Source organism: Oenanthe melanoleuca, chromosome 1A (assembly GCF_029582105.1).
Source record: "Oenanthe melanoleuca isolate GR-GAL-2019-014 chromosome 1A, OMel1.0, whole genome shotgun sequence".
NCBI classification, from domain to species: domain Eukaryota; kingdom Metazoa; phylum Chordata; class Aves; order Passeriformes; family Muscicapidae; genus Oenanthe; species Oenanthe melanoleuca.
In genome coordinates, this window is record NC_079334.1 from 37,803,687 (window position 1) to 37,818,555 (window position 14,869).

The window sequence follows — 14,869 nt, forward strand, 5'->3', positions numbered from 1 at the left end:
GATGGCCCATTAGCTGATAATATGTGCCACGGAGATAAGGAATCACTACCCCACCCGGCTTCAACAGATGGTGATAGAATACACATTTCTGGCCACATCAACCCAGCACATAGACCAAAAGGCATGGCAGCATCAAGGCTTATGTGAGTGTTGACGTGAGCACAAGCACAAGTCTGCACTCAACGTAGTTTGAATTAAAAGGCTGCTGTCCAAGTAAATGGCATGTACTGCCTGTGAGCCTTGGGAATTGCCTTGAAAGGTATTCCAGATCTTGTCAGGCAGCTTTAGCTGGGTGTGAAAGCATTGACCCCATCAGCTACAGGCTGCGGCACCCCAGGAGGTGGATTGGGAGTGGCGGCGCTGTGCCCCAGCCTGGACCTCTGCCTGCAGGACACAGTCTAAGAAAGGCTGGGAGAAATGCTCCCTTAGATCATTCCTTCCCTAGCAACCCTTGTATGGGGAAGTGTAATACTGGATTCCTTTCAGAGGCTATGACTTTGCTATAGGTAAACTGGGATATTATCCCACAGAGAACATCAGTGTAAATATCCATTTTAAGCCGCTAGAGTAAATTGAAACATTGTGTTTGAATTACTTATAATAGCTAATTTGTTGATCTACTCAAAAGGTTAGCTGCAATTTCAAAGCTGGTTCTATTAAATTTTATATAATGAGACACTTTATTACATCATAGGACAGCAGATCCCGTTCTTTGTGTGTTGTTTCAAGTGCTTTATTTTGCTGTTGAGACCTTGCCATCACACTGTCTTGGTGTCTGTAATCTGTTCTGTGGGTCGAAAATGGGCATCAAAGGACTTTTTTTTTTTTTTTTTTTTTTTTTTTTGAGTCAGTCTTCCTTGTTACAAAGGCTTTGAGAAAGTTTCTGGTATTTTTGTACAGGAAACTTGTAGGAGACAAAGCAATAATAAGCTGAAAAATAAAAAGCTCTTTCCCAAATAACATAATATCACTCTAACCTCAGGCTGTATCACAGTGAAAATTACTAGCTAGGGTCTTTTATTACAATGTTTTCTATCAACCTGATTATATTATATGAGAGAAGGTTAAAAGTGACGTGTTTGCATTGTCTGCCATAGAGGTGCCATTTTCTCTGACACACATCTGTTACTCAATTATCATTATCTCACATTTCTTAATTTTCTAGTCCAACTCTTAACAAGGTCTCCAGCACAGAAGGCTCTGTTCATCAGCAGGCTGGGAAACATTCTCCTGCTCTTGAGCAGAAGGAACTTTTCCAGGACTTGGTCTCCATTAAAAGAAATTATCACATTTGTGCCCCAACAGATCACAATTCTCAAAAACATGCTGCTATTTTAATGTTCATGGTATTTTCCCCCTAAATATTTTGACTGTGTCCTGGCAACAGCTGCTTTTAGTTCTAAATTTGTTTTTCCATCCTTCATTTATGAAAAAATGGCAGTTTCAATTCATTCCCCTTAAATGCAAAATTCAGGACTTTATACTTTTATCAGTTATAAATAGCTAGACCAATGGTTTGTGATCTGCTTTGGATTCTCTATGCAAATGGAAATTACTATATGAATTGCTTGTCTTGTAGGTTTTTTTGGAAGGGGGATGACAAGTAGAGGGTAGGTACCCAAATTAGTATTCCCAGTACATATTTAAAAATCAAGAGGTAAGCTAAAACAAATTGTATCATAACAGGGGCAATCAGTGGTCCAATTTTTTCCAGTCCAGTTAACTTTATTATGTTTGCATGAGTGTAAAGTGGATTGAATAATTGAATGTACAAATTCTTGATATCAACAGCTGAACATTTTATTGCCCAAGACAAGCCTAAGGAAAAGGACATTTAAGATCCTTAAACGTAACTCTTAACAAATGTACCACAATTAATTGTTACTACTGTCATTATTTCTAGTATATTTGAAGAATGCTGGAAGTAAAATGTAGTGGATTCAACAATAGGTACTTCCCAAGTGCATTTGGATGATTGCTTACCTTGTTTAAAGTAAGAAGAGACTTCATTCTGATGCAGAAATCCTACATTCATTTTTAGAGTGATCTGATCAGCAAGTAAATCAGTCAAACAAATTTAATGAAAAAAGTGCATGCAGGTCTTTTGCCTATATAAGCAATACACAGGACCTTAATGGGCATTTTATTTTAAAAGAAACTGTTCTACTCAAATTCTGATTACCAACTGATTATTATAAATATTTATTCAACTTGCATATATTTATAAGGGAACAGGACAATGTACAGATATAAACAATGACTTAATATAAAGAAGGAAATGTTTTTACCTTTTTTTAAACTTTATAAGTCTGAGAAAACCCTACTCCTTTACTACCTAGTAGTGTTGAAACTTTCCAGTTAAATTGAAACATGCTGCTAATTTTAGCTCTGAAGTGCCACTGCTTTATGCAGGATGGTTAAGGAAAGATATGTACTAATGGCTGATAGAGAAGGAAAAGATTTATAATTGAATTGTTCTTATTATCAAGAAACTACACCTTTCCAGGAGGAACATACAAAACAGACATACAGATATTTCATACCAGTTTATTCTATACCACACCTCCCTCTATTTGTTTTAAAGCAAGAGTATGAATCTATACATGCCACTGTGTGTATTGATTTGCACAGAACCTGCTGGACTGCTTGATCCAGGAAAGCTCCTTTCACTCCCTCAGTGGAAGTAACACATCATTAAAGTTACAGTTTGTCATATGTGCATCCTCCTCTGAATCAGGGCTGTTAGCATTGAATAGAACTAGGAATTGATACTAAACACTATGTCTTCTTTGTAGAAAATTAATGATAAAATACTTATTATATCTCTCTAATCTTAATGTTTTTTTCAATGTTTTAAACAATTTCTGTAACAGTTTTTTCCTGCTGGAAAGTATAATTGCAGGTTTTCTTCCTTTTCTGGTGCAAGGCTTACAAAGACATTCTTTAAGATCATTACATTATCTCAAGTACCTTTAAAAAAGATTTCCTCTGATCAGCTCAATGTTCTGTGTATTGTAGGAGATACAGATAATAGAATTATTCACATAAATTTGCATTAATGATACTGCATTTCCTTAAAAACTAAATTTAATCTACATTTCAAAAATGAAAAAGTGTGACCAATATTTTTCTGATAGGCAAAGTAGTTGAGCATCAGCTTTATGGCTGTTTGTCAAAGCAGATAGAAAAAACAAGCCTTTTCTTTAAGATTTAGAGTAAAACTTGGAAATTGTAAATGCATATAGGCAGCTAAGGTCCGAATCTTGAAAGGCAGTTGAAGCACATCGACATTGCTATGTGCTTTCATGTTCCAATTCATCTGCTTCTGGCACAGCATCAAGTCTCTCACACCTGCAGTGCAGATTCTGCTCATCACTTTCGGGGGCTACTCCTCCCTCACCCTACAGTGATGAAGATTTGGTGCTAGGGATGATGGGGCCCACAGCATCTCAAAACTTGCAGGTTATTTCTTAGGTTACTGAGTAACAGTCCAGCTTTTTTGTCCCTGTAAAATGTCAGTGGTTTTAACTTAGCTCTTACTTGCAGCACTCTTGAGATTACATACTGGTAGTTTTCCTTCCTTACACCTTGCTGTTGTTCATTCCAGCTTCCCTTTATGCTTGCCAAGCGTTTGTACGACAGGCAGATGTTCTGTGAAATGCTGGATCCTGAACAGATTAACTCTTAAGTTATAAGGTGGATTCAGGAGGGGCAGGATCGTATTGGTGTGGAACACAGAGGTGACAAGCAGTGTCTCCAGATCTTCCATCCCTGGAGGCAGACAGATTTCAGGAGCTTGCCCTAGGCCACCAGAAATGGGACACTTGTGCCCTGCAGAGGAAACAGTTGCACAACAGAGGTGGTTACCCCTCCTAGCTCTAAGTTCATGACTGGGTCAGCACTGGCCCCTCATTACTCCTGGGCTAGTGAGGATTCACTAGGCAATCAATCATATGGCCTGTGTGTGGATAATGGGTATAACTAATGTGCCTGAAATAGCAGCTGGCTTTCTGATAATGGACTTCCCAAAGTGCACTGAGTGTCATTAATAGTATTCATGGCTGCAGGTTGCTTGCCAGAAAAAGTAAGTAAATACATTCATCAGAATTCAACACAGACTAGCATCAAAATGAAATATGCAGGAAAGGCATATGAAGAAAGCGTAAGCACCTTGGGAATTTAAGGGGCCAAATGGAGATTGTTTCACATGTTCTCTAGTACTGTGTCTTCTGGAGACAGAAAGGTGAACCCTGACAGGCTGAAGAACAAGGAGCATAGGAGAGCTGAAAGTAAAACTGGCACCCTGTAAACCCCTGTGCCCTCACCCAGGTGGCATGCTGAGAACAGGCAGAACCAGAGCCCCAGGAAAAATAGCTCTGTAAGTTTACCACAAAGGTTACCTGACACCCTTAACTTTTTAAGGAAAGATTGTCAGTTGCTCTCTCTCTCTCATTTTCCCTGTCCCTCCATGAAATCTGCCTTGGATCATGAAAGAGTGAGGCAGATAAAGGTATCGAACTGTTCTCAAATCTGAAGCAGAATCCCATTTCACAACAGGCAGTTTCCTTGACAATAACAATCTCATTAGGCACAATGAAATCAGAATTCATTGTCCGTAATGCCTGCAGTAGAATCACCATGAATGGCAGTTATCAGGGCCTGGATTTGTTTCCTCCAGGTCTTCTTCAGTCTTTTCCTTAAGCATTCCTCATCCCAGGATGCTTCACGGCCCATTCTTTTCTGCAGGCTGATGCTGAGCTTTTGACACCCCGAGTTGTTCCAAAACTACATTCCTTTTCTGCTGCAAGCTTTATCTCTTTCCTGTAAAAGTCAGCTTGACCAGTTGAGAACCAAGCATTAAAATGAAAGCCTTTCCCCTATGCTGACCATAGAAATTAGGTAGAATTGTGGAGCCTTCCTCCAGGGAGGTGGCAGAGCCCTGAGTGATGGGTATCACGAAGCTTTCTGTCCCTGAATAGGACTGTATAGAGGGTTGTGATAAGTTAATGCTGTATTTTATTTATAATTCAATATCAGCACAGAAAGGCAGCAATAAGTGTATTAAATATTTGCATAATTTTCTTTTTTCATTACATTGGTAATTGTGTAGCCCTTTGCAGCTGATTTACACAACTCATTTTTGTGCAAACAAAACAGTTATAAGCACTAATTAGAGTATTTTATTTTAGCAGCAGACAATCCCCAAAATTTTGATCTTGGGTACCCATATCTCTTCAGAGCTTAAAGCCTAAGCACACAGGGAAGTGTTGTCTCTTTGTCTTGGAGAAGGTTACAGAAAGAGGAAAAGACAAGTAGGTAGTCCCAAGAAGTCTGCTGTCTAGGGGGCGTTGTGTGTTTTTGGCACAAGGATGATGTCATGACCAAGAATCTACATCTTCTGCTAGTTCTGAGCTTGTTTGCTGTAGTTCAAGTATCTGAGATAAAACCTTAGAAATGTTTTCTTTTAAGGGAAATAGGAAAAATCTTCCTGCCTCCTTAAAACATCACATGGCTAAATCCAAAGTCACACAGGTACATAATGTGGGCAGCAGGTGGATTGCTGGTTCCTGAACACACAAACACAGCCCATAAAACTCCCACCTTCCCCTCTTGCTTATTTGAAGGCTGTAGCCAACTTCCCTAAACTAAGTGTTTCTATTTCGTCTGATTCCTAAATCTTTTTGGAACTGACAGATCAGGCAACTTGAGTTTTAACTTCCTGATGGGCCCATCTCCACAGGCAGGCTCAGACAGACTCCTCTTCTGCTGAAATCCCTCACATAGACAATGTGAGAGATTCATTTGGACCACAAACAGAGCAAGCCAAAGGGACCATGTCTCCTGCCCTGGCCTAAGGTGGATATTCCCCATTGAGGCTGACAATGACTGGCTACCACTCTGTGCCAGGATGTCTAACTATTTTTTCTTAACATTTGCTAAGAAAAGTCCAAAACTATGTCTGAAAAGAAAATCAATCGTTGGTATACTCGTTATGTCTCATCTGTGAACTTTTTGACCTGATGTTCAGCAATGTGACAATAGCTTTCAAGATAAAACATTTTTTTTAATAAAAGGAAAATATAGAATGAGAAAATAGAAGAATAGTGGGCAGAGAAGATGCTGTATAGAGTTCATCTCTGGTCTGCTTACTGTTCAGTTCTGGCAGGATTGGTATCAGTTTTATAATGAAATCACATCACATTTTAATGTGACTTGAACAATTTATGCAACACTTAGTAAGAACACAATAACACAGCCTCAGGCTTGCATTGGTGACCATGCATCTAAAAGAATCAGAACCTACCCTTCTCCCCAGATGGCACAGCCAAATACTACAGAGCCATCAACAACAATGTGGTATGCTCAAGTATTTTTATCAGAATGACATGGAAGTTCTGATCCAGAAACCTATAGAAGTTGCAATATCTTAATATTATAAAAGCTATTTTAGGTGATTTTTTGCTTTTATTTGATGAAGAGATTTTCCTTTACACCTTCTAAAGCTCCTTATAGTCAAAAATGTGTATGTAAACATCTCAGTTACTTAGAGAAAAAAAAAAAACAAAAACAAACAATCAAAAAAACCCCATAAAATTTAGAAGACCTAAAAGCTGAGGCATCTCTCCTAGCTTAGAGGTAATTTATGGTGCAAATCTCCAGTTTACTGAGAAACATTGTAATCCTCCAGCAACTGAATCCTCTGCCTGACCATCTTCATATTTATCCTACCTAACTTTTAGGAAATGTGAATGAACATGAAATTAAAAAAAAAAATAAAAAATCTCTTCTTTAGAATGCTCAAATAATAAAACCTTTCATTGGTAATATGATACTTCTTTTGCTTTTGATTAATTCTAGGGTTGTACATGCTTCTGATGATCTGCATGTTTCAGTATCAAGTAAGAAGAAAGGGTGCTTCCTTGAAAATCAAGATTTGATTAATTTAAAATTCTCTGGGGGAAAAACTGTAGAGAGAAAACTGTCAGGAAATTTATATCTACCTGTGTGATATGTTCACCATAAAATGCACATCTAAATCAGGTAGCTGGGATAAGCAGAAGCAGTTGTTCAGTGTAAAACAGCTCATGTGAGTTAGAGAAAGCAATTAAATTAACTTGAGCCAGGCACCCATGCAAGCTTTTCTTGTGGCAAAGAAATGTGGAATTCTAGAGTGTCATTACCGTAAAGGATTTATTTGTAAAGTACTGTCTAAGACAGAGAGAAGCATATTCCATTTAATGATGCAAATATTGTAGACTATTTAATATGTAGTATATTTGTTCCTGAGAAGCCAGTGATTAGAAAAAGTAGGACTTATCTCTAATTTTTAAACACATTTCTGGAGCAAATCCAAACCAGCAGCTGGGATTTTATGACTCCTGCAGGATCCTGAAAAATCCCACATTCAGTCCTAAGGAATTCTTACATTCAAAGTGATGACACTATAAAAAATAGCTAGAAAATGGCTTATTGTGGCTGAAGATTAGGGCAATCTATTTCTTTATTCCTCTGACCTGCTATTTTGCAGAACTCCAGTGCTGGCAAAAAAAAAAAAAAAAAAAAAAAAAAAAAAAAAAAAAAAAAAAAATCAACTGGAGGATCAGAACTACAATGCTAAGGCTCAGTGTTTGTATTTTTATCATTCATAATGGAAACAAAAGGAGTAAAAGGTGGACATCAGAGGTAGTATGTAAGATGTAGGACATGGATGACACAATCATCTGAAGTTTTATTTCATTCTATGGCACTTGAAAGTCCAGGTGCCTTTTAAGAAATGGCAGACGTAAATGCCAAAGTAATTTTCTTTTAAAGTAGTTATATTTCTATACACTTTATTGCCTTTAAACCTGCTCCTGGCTGTGTATTCTCCAGGAACTCTTGGGACAGTTCTCTGCACCTGCTCCTTGTGTTGGTGCCTGCTGGGCTGAATAGCTGCAGAGTCTTTTCTCTCTCTGTTTTCTCTGCCTGAACATCCCAAAGGCATGGTGTGGAAGTTTTGCCCTGTGAGCAAAGAATCTAGCTGGAAATCTTTATTTTATAATACTTAGAAATTCACATGCATACTCACATTTTTCTTTAGAAATATTAATAACTCGCCCCCAACATTATTTAAGTAAAAAGACTATGAAAGGATGGAGAATATTAGCATAAATATGTCTCTTCTAAAAGAAAAGACACAAGATTGTCGTTCAAATATGCAGGAAATCCAAATTCAGTGTCCCCGATAATGAAACAAAAATATCAATAGTCACATGATTCAAGGCTGACATAAATCCAGTCTGACACTTGGAACTTGGCAAAATGTTTTTGGTTTGCTAGCAGAATGTTGCTGGGTTTTTTTCCTAGATCAGGTATCACCTGTCCTCTCACAGGCTGCAAGAGTGTTGCCAACAAAAGGAACTCTTCATTCATATCTTAATTCAGTCGAAATCCAGGATATGGGTTCTGTGTTTGGATCACTGGTACTGCTCAGTGATCCTGCGGCATTGCTGATGGCAGGACTGCAGCCCGAGTGCAATCAAGGAAAGGCCGGGAGCTGCAGCTTTCATCAATGGGATTTTAAACAAGAGGTTTTCCTGAGCACCAAGATACATTCTGCTTGACATGCTGGCACAAAGTCAACGCAGAAGAATGCTGTGTCAGGAAACTGTCATGATATTTACAGCAGAAATTAAACCCTTCAAATTTTCCTCTGGCTAAAGGGTTCACGTGTAGTTGTTTCATTACATAAAACAACATAATTTATGTAAATGTGAGGATGTTATAGACAATATAAAAATAATCACAACATAATTTTTAGGCAGGATGAAGCTCTTATAGGAGTGCACCCCTAGAAGTGCCTCAGAAAATTAAAAAGCTTCATCTGTATTGCTATCATTTTCAAATGACATTCAAATCTGCCACTTTGAATTTCTTTTCTGTAAAAAATAAAAGGAATATTTAATCATCACAGCATTAGTCTCCTGTTAGGACATGGCTGTGTCATAAATAATTTTAGTGGTGAGATTCAAGGCCTTTTAGTCAAAAGCTCGTAAGGAACTGCCTGTAATACTGACAGAAATTTGACCTGTCACAACCGGCTCCTGGACTCTTTATGGTGCAAATTCCGGTTTATTTCATCGGGGGCAGTCCCTGCCTCTGATTTAACTCCTTACAGCCCAGCCTTCGCCCACCTGGGCAGGGAAACTGGCCCGTCAGGAATCGCGGAGGGAAAGAGACGAGCCCTCGTCAGCGCTGCGAGGCGAGGGAGCGGCGGGATGGCCGCGCCGGGGCCACGCGGGGCCCGAGCTCGGACCTGCGGCGGCGCGGAGTTTCACAGCCCCGGCCGCGGACACGAGTGCCACAGCCCCGGCCACGGCCACACCGCGGCCGCGGACACGAGTGCCACAGCCCCGGCCACGGCCACACCGCGGCCCCCGCCCGGCCCGCACCTGGCGCGCCCCGCCCGCCCCACCTGGCCCCGCCGTGCCCGAGCGCGGCCGCCCCGCGCCCTCCATTGTGCGCCCGCCGGCTCGGGCCACCTGCCGGCGGCGCCGGGGCCGGGCACCGCTCCGCGCCTCCGCTGCCTCCCACAATCCCCCCGCCCACCCCTCCGGTGCCCGGCTGAACCGGGGCGAGCCCGCGCCTTCCTCCCCCGCCCGCCTCCCCGCCGTCCCCCGGCTGGCGGAGCTCCGCCGCCTCCCCTCCCCCGCCCTCCCGCTCCCTCCCACCGCGCGGCCGCCGCCCCTCCGCCGCTGCCCGCCGCCGCCGCCGACTTCCCCCTGAGCGCGGGTCGCCGCCGCCTCGCCCTGCCATGAGCCGCCCCCCGTCGCCGCCGCAGCAGCGCTGAGCGGGGAGCGCGGAGCCATGCCGGGCTGGAAGAAGAACATCCCCATCTGCCTGCAAGCCGAGCCGGAGCGAGGTGAGCGCGGAGCCCCGCGGGCGCCAGCCGCCCGCCGCGAGGGGAGGCAGGCGGGCGGGCCGGGGTCTGCGGCGCCGCCGGGCCCCTCCGCAGCGCTGGCCGGGCGGGCTGCAGCCGCCCCGCGCTGGGACGGGCGGCCGGCCCCGCGCTTCCATCTTGCTCCGCCGCGGCGGGAGCGGGGCTGCGGGGGGCGGCACCCGCGCCGGGCCGGGGGCACGGGACACACCGCGCCGGCCCCCGCCGCCTCCAGTGCAACTTTACTTTTCTCCGCGGTGCCGCCCGCGCTGCCCCGCACCGGGCTTTTACCGCCGGGGGGGCGTGAGCCGGGGGGGTGGGCAGGTAGCTCCGGAGTGACTTCGCGAAACTTCCCCGCGTGTGGCTCTGCCCCGGCCTCTGCTGGACCTGTCCCGTACTCCCGGTGCGTCCCGGTGCCGGTGCGGTCGCGCCTCGGCGGCGAGCGGTGCCCGCGGCAGCTGCCCCGAGTCCCCGCAGCGGTCCCGGGATGGCCTCGGGTCCCCAGCCCCGCCGTACGGGTCGGGGATGTCGGAAGCGAGGTGGTTTCTGGTCACTTTTGAGAGTAAACGGTGTATTTGTTATTATAAAAAGGTGTTTTGGCCCCTTCCCCAGTGAGGACTTCTGTCATGGGTGGATGTTGTGTCACTTGCTCTGTCTTCAGCCTGTGAGTCAAAGACTCACAGTGTGTGAGGCACCATGTACTCTCAGGTATGCCCTTCGAATTGTGTCTTTGATTTACAGGTAAGTTCCACGGTAGCGTGTGGAGTCCTGAGGCAGGACATTTGGGTTTGGTTGCTGCCGTGTTAGATAGCTGGCTCTCCTGCTAGGAACAAGAATTCACCGAGTGTTAAAAAGGAGGAGGTTCTGTTTGCTGTGTGGAAGAAGTCTAGTTCTCTTGCATTGGAGGTGGAGGTCTTTTGCAGAACTGCTGTCCTTATTTTGACTTGTAAATCCTATCCCTAATGGGAAGTTCATCACAAACATGACATCGTGAAAATAGTTGCTGAAATGAGTGCAAGGTATTTCAGCTGTGAAAAGCAAGCTTTTGAGTCTTTACTCTTAGTAAATACATCATTACTAAAATCCGTGGTCATATTTCTTTATGTCACAAATCTGTGTAGCAGAGGAATCACAGAAATAGGATGGATGACAGTTGTCAAAATATATCAGATGCGTTTACAGATGAGGGAACTTTAGAAAGGGTCTAATCTGGCTGTGTCAGAAACTGGAAAGATTTTCTCATTTCATTCTGCATAAAGGTTGTGTCATGAGCTATAACATGCGGACTTGTCTTTATTCAGAGTAAACAATGGTGGTGGTTTTGCTCTGATGGGTTTAATGTCAGTTAGAATACTCATCTGTTAACAGTTCTTGTTTATTCCTATTTCTGTTTAACCTCTTTCATCTTCATCATGAAGCCGAATAGATTTATATGTTAATAGTCTTACCCCGATGCTTTCCTTTATTGTATTTCAATTGTGTAAATAAAAAAATCTCGACTGTGCCTAAAATAAATTATTGCCTTCTGAAGTATGTTGCATTGTAGAGTGCTTAAGTTTAGCCAGTAATTTAGCAGGATTCCAGTCACTGGAACTTTCCTGATTTAGACTTGGAAAAATATTAAATGGTCAAAATGTTTAATCAGTATTGAATTTAATAGTTTTTGAGTATGAAGAATAGATGAAATAAAGCTTTCAAGCTAGACAAAAAACCGGCCAGTGCAGTAATGAAATGAAGGTGCATCTTTAGCTAATGTAGGAGTTTAGTGTGGCATTGAGTAAAAGGCAATTACAAATACAGTTAAATTCTGGTTCAGAGCCAGTTATGCTAACATCCCCCTCTTCTGTTTCTAGAAAATATTTCCATTCAGTTAGTCTGCAGAATGTTTTATGTACATTGTGCTATCAGAAGACTTTTGTGAATGTAAATACTGTTATTTTAAACTAACAGTGTAGCTGATAGCTTTCTGTGATTTAGATATGGAATAGTACTGGATGTGAAATATTTAGTAATGTAAATTGTATTACGTCACATATATGAGTATGCCATTATATATAAAATATCCATTTATCCATCATTTGTGTAGGATATTCTTATAGGATAAGAATACTCACACAGAATGTAAGAATAGGAAACATTCAAAGGCTTGTGTATTTTCTTTGACTTTATGTTCCTGTAATCTGATTGTTTTAATCAGTGTTTTGTTCCTGTGAGAGGAGCTAGTCTTTATTCAACCTTGTGAACACCAGTAGGACTGACTAGTAGTAATTTTCCTGTGTAACAACACAGACCTGCTAAGTTAATGTGATGCTGAAGTTTTTTGGAGGTCATCATTTTGTGATGTTGTTTGTTTGTAAAACAAAATACGAAGTTAAAAGGCGTAAAACAACCCATCCAAACCAGAAAAATACCCTACAACCACAAACCAAACAAGATCTCAGAAAAGAAGTGAGCAGGTAAGTAATGCCAGTTTATCCTTGTGCCTCCTGCTGGCTTTCCCCTTCAGGGAAGCCTCCCCTGCTGGCTTTATTATATCCACAGTCCATATACCCCTTCTCTGTCATAATAAACAGGTACTGTGCAGCTTGGATTTCAAGTCTAGTTGTAGCAGCAGATTTCAACTGGAAAAAGTCTGCTCTGGAGGTGCTGGGAAAACTGGGAAGGCAGAGATTTCCCTGTGGTGAACTATGAGTGGTTTGTACCAGACTGTTTTTCCCCTCAAATGTTACAGGCTTTCTTGAGATCTCTGCATCTTCTCTGTGCACCTGTAGGGAGCTGATTGGTCTCTTAGGTCCTCAGCAGTGGAAGGAAGTTGTGGGCACTAGGATGTGAGGCTTGAGAGGTGGGTGGATTTGTTAGAGAGGATAAGGGGGTTGCATCCTCAAGGCGCTGCAGCATAGAGGATTCACTGGGTACCAATACTTTTTCCTCACTCCAAACTAATGCAGCATTGCTTTGGGGAGCACTTCAAATACTGTGTGTCCCTTGATGCTCAGGTTGTCAAGGGGGTCAGGAGCTGGATGGCAGTACTGCCACACTGCAGTGCATGCCACATGTTCTGGTGCAAGGAATCAACTTAAAAACTATCCAAGGAGCTGCGTTGATTTGATGTGAGGAGCTCTTGGGATCTTGCAAACGGTGATAACCTTGTGCAGACCTACTGAGTTTGCTCCAAGTGGGGTTATTTTAGTGTACTTGTATCCTTGTCTGCCCGTTCCTGCTTCAAACTCCCCTTGTATATATTGGATATCTACTGCAGAAAGTCCTTAGTGCAGCCTGTGATCGTTGTTCCTACAAGTCATGCGCTGAAATGGAGGTTATCCAGAAACTCGATAAAATCAGAATTTTGCTAATGGAAATTGGCCGCTCTTGCTGAACTGAAGTAGCAGAGACATGGTCAATTCTGTTGGCTCACCTTGTCAGCAATTGGTACTCTGAGTAAAGGAGAATCACCTGATAATGTTTCAAGCATCAGAGCATGTGTTTGCATGTAGGGTTTAGCATTTGTGAGAGTGCTTTGTGGTGGAGAAGATTCTCTTCTGAGGGGTGGCAATCAGTGGTATTTCAACAAGTATTTTTAGATGTCTCGACTGTGGAAATTATGTGGGATACTTACGTCAACTTAAAAAAAATCATATTGTGCTGTTTTTCAGTGACTAAAGCCATATTTAAAATATGAAGTGGAGAGCTGCTTTTCTGTGTGTACTGCAGCACAGCTCCTGGTATTCTGCTGCCTGCTCTGTAACCAAACAGTACTCTGCAGTTGGCTGTGCTGCTTCTGGCTTCCACTGCCACAATTATCACAAGACCTCTCCTTTACAGGAAAGAAATCATGCTCTGTGTTAAGATTTGTAACATATACCTGATGCAGTATACCCTGTCATTTCAAAAATGACATGTGAAGATGTGCTATCTTTAAAGATGTGTATCTTTAAAATTCAGGGTGCACTTCCCTCCTCCCCAGTTTTCTGCCTGAGATGTAAATCAGATCTTCTTGTAAACCACCTAAAACACTTTCTGGGGTGACATCTTTGTAAATACTTCAGAAAAAAAATGTTACTGGAATTAATTTTGTTCAATATTCCTTCCAATCTAGTTAACTGATGTTGTTTTATGGAACTCCTGTTTCAACTTCATAGCTGATCAAGTTTCCCAGGAGTACAGAAAATACTATTTGTACATTTTGTGTGCTCACTGTGGGACTGCTTAAGATACCTTAATGTACACCCATGTTAATTTTAGAAATTAAAGCATCTAAATATGCTTTGGTCTTGATTTTATTTTTTAAGTAGTATTCCTTTCACAGTTGTTTTTCCTCTGTTAAATAGACCAGTTAGGTCAAGGAAGAAGGAAGTACTATATTTTTATTTTCTACTTTTCTATTAGTGTTCACACTTGACAGTCAGGGAAATTACGTCTACTTTAAGGAAATATTTTAAAGGAAACATTAGGAAACTCTTTAAACCCCAGGACTCAAGGATAAAAAAATGTGCAGGTATTTTGTGAATCCTGCCTCAAGTATAAAACTAGCATGTTCTCATGGAAGATGTGCTGACAACAAGCATCTCTCCCTGAGGTTACTGCTGCGTGAGCTTGTCTGCTCATCTTAAGCTGGAAGAGAATCCATTTCTCAGATAAGGGAAAGATATGTTACTGACTTTAATCATGTTATTGTGGATTAGCAATTTGCATCTGATCAAATGAGGCCACTTCACAGTGGATATGCTTCATGCTCTTGCCAGCCAGGTACATGTTAAAAATCAGCTTATTTTCAACCAAAGGCTGAGGGTGACTGTTCTTTATATTTCAGTCTTCCACGTTAATAAGGCAAGAGGAATCTTTTTCTTCTTGAGCTTACATGGGTTCTTGGAAACCAAAGAGAGCTGCGTACCTAGGATTACAGAGGCTTTCTCTCTGTCTTTGTCTGTTTTCTTATGTGTGTCACATGCCTCC

At 42.1% G+C, this 14,869-nt stretch overlaps 1 protein-coding gene across 1 annotated transcript in view; it reads left to right on the forward strand.

The window, feature by feature from the left end:
* The first annotated feature begins 9,705 nt into the window (after positions 1–9,705).
* Positions 9,706–14,869, forward strand: part of GRIP1 (glutamate receptor interacting protein 1) — a 301,151-nt gene continuing 295,987 nt past the window's right edge. Inside the window, exon 1 of the mRNA XM_056514539.1 lies at positions 9,706–9,901. Within this exon, the coding sequence (XP_056370514.1) occupies positions 9,847–9,901 (55 nt within the window). The 5' untranslated portion in view covers positions 9,706–9,846. The remainder of the gene's footprint in view (positions 9,902–14,869) is intronic.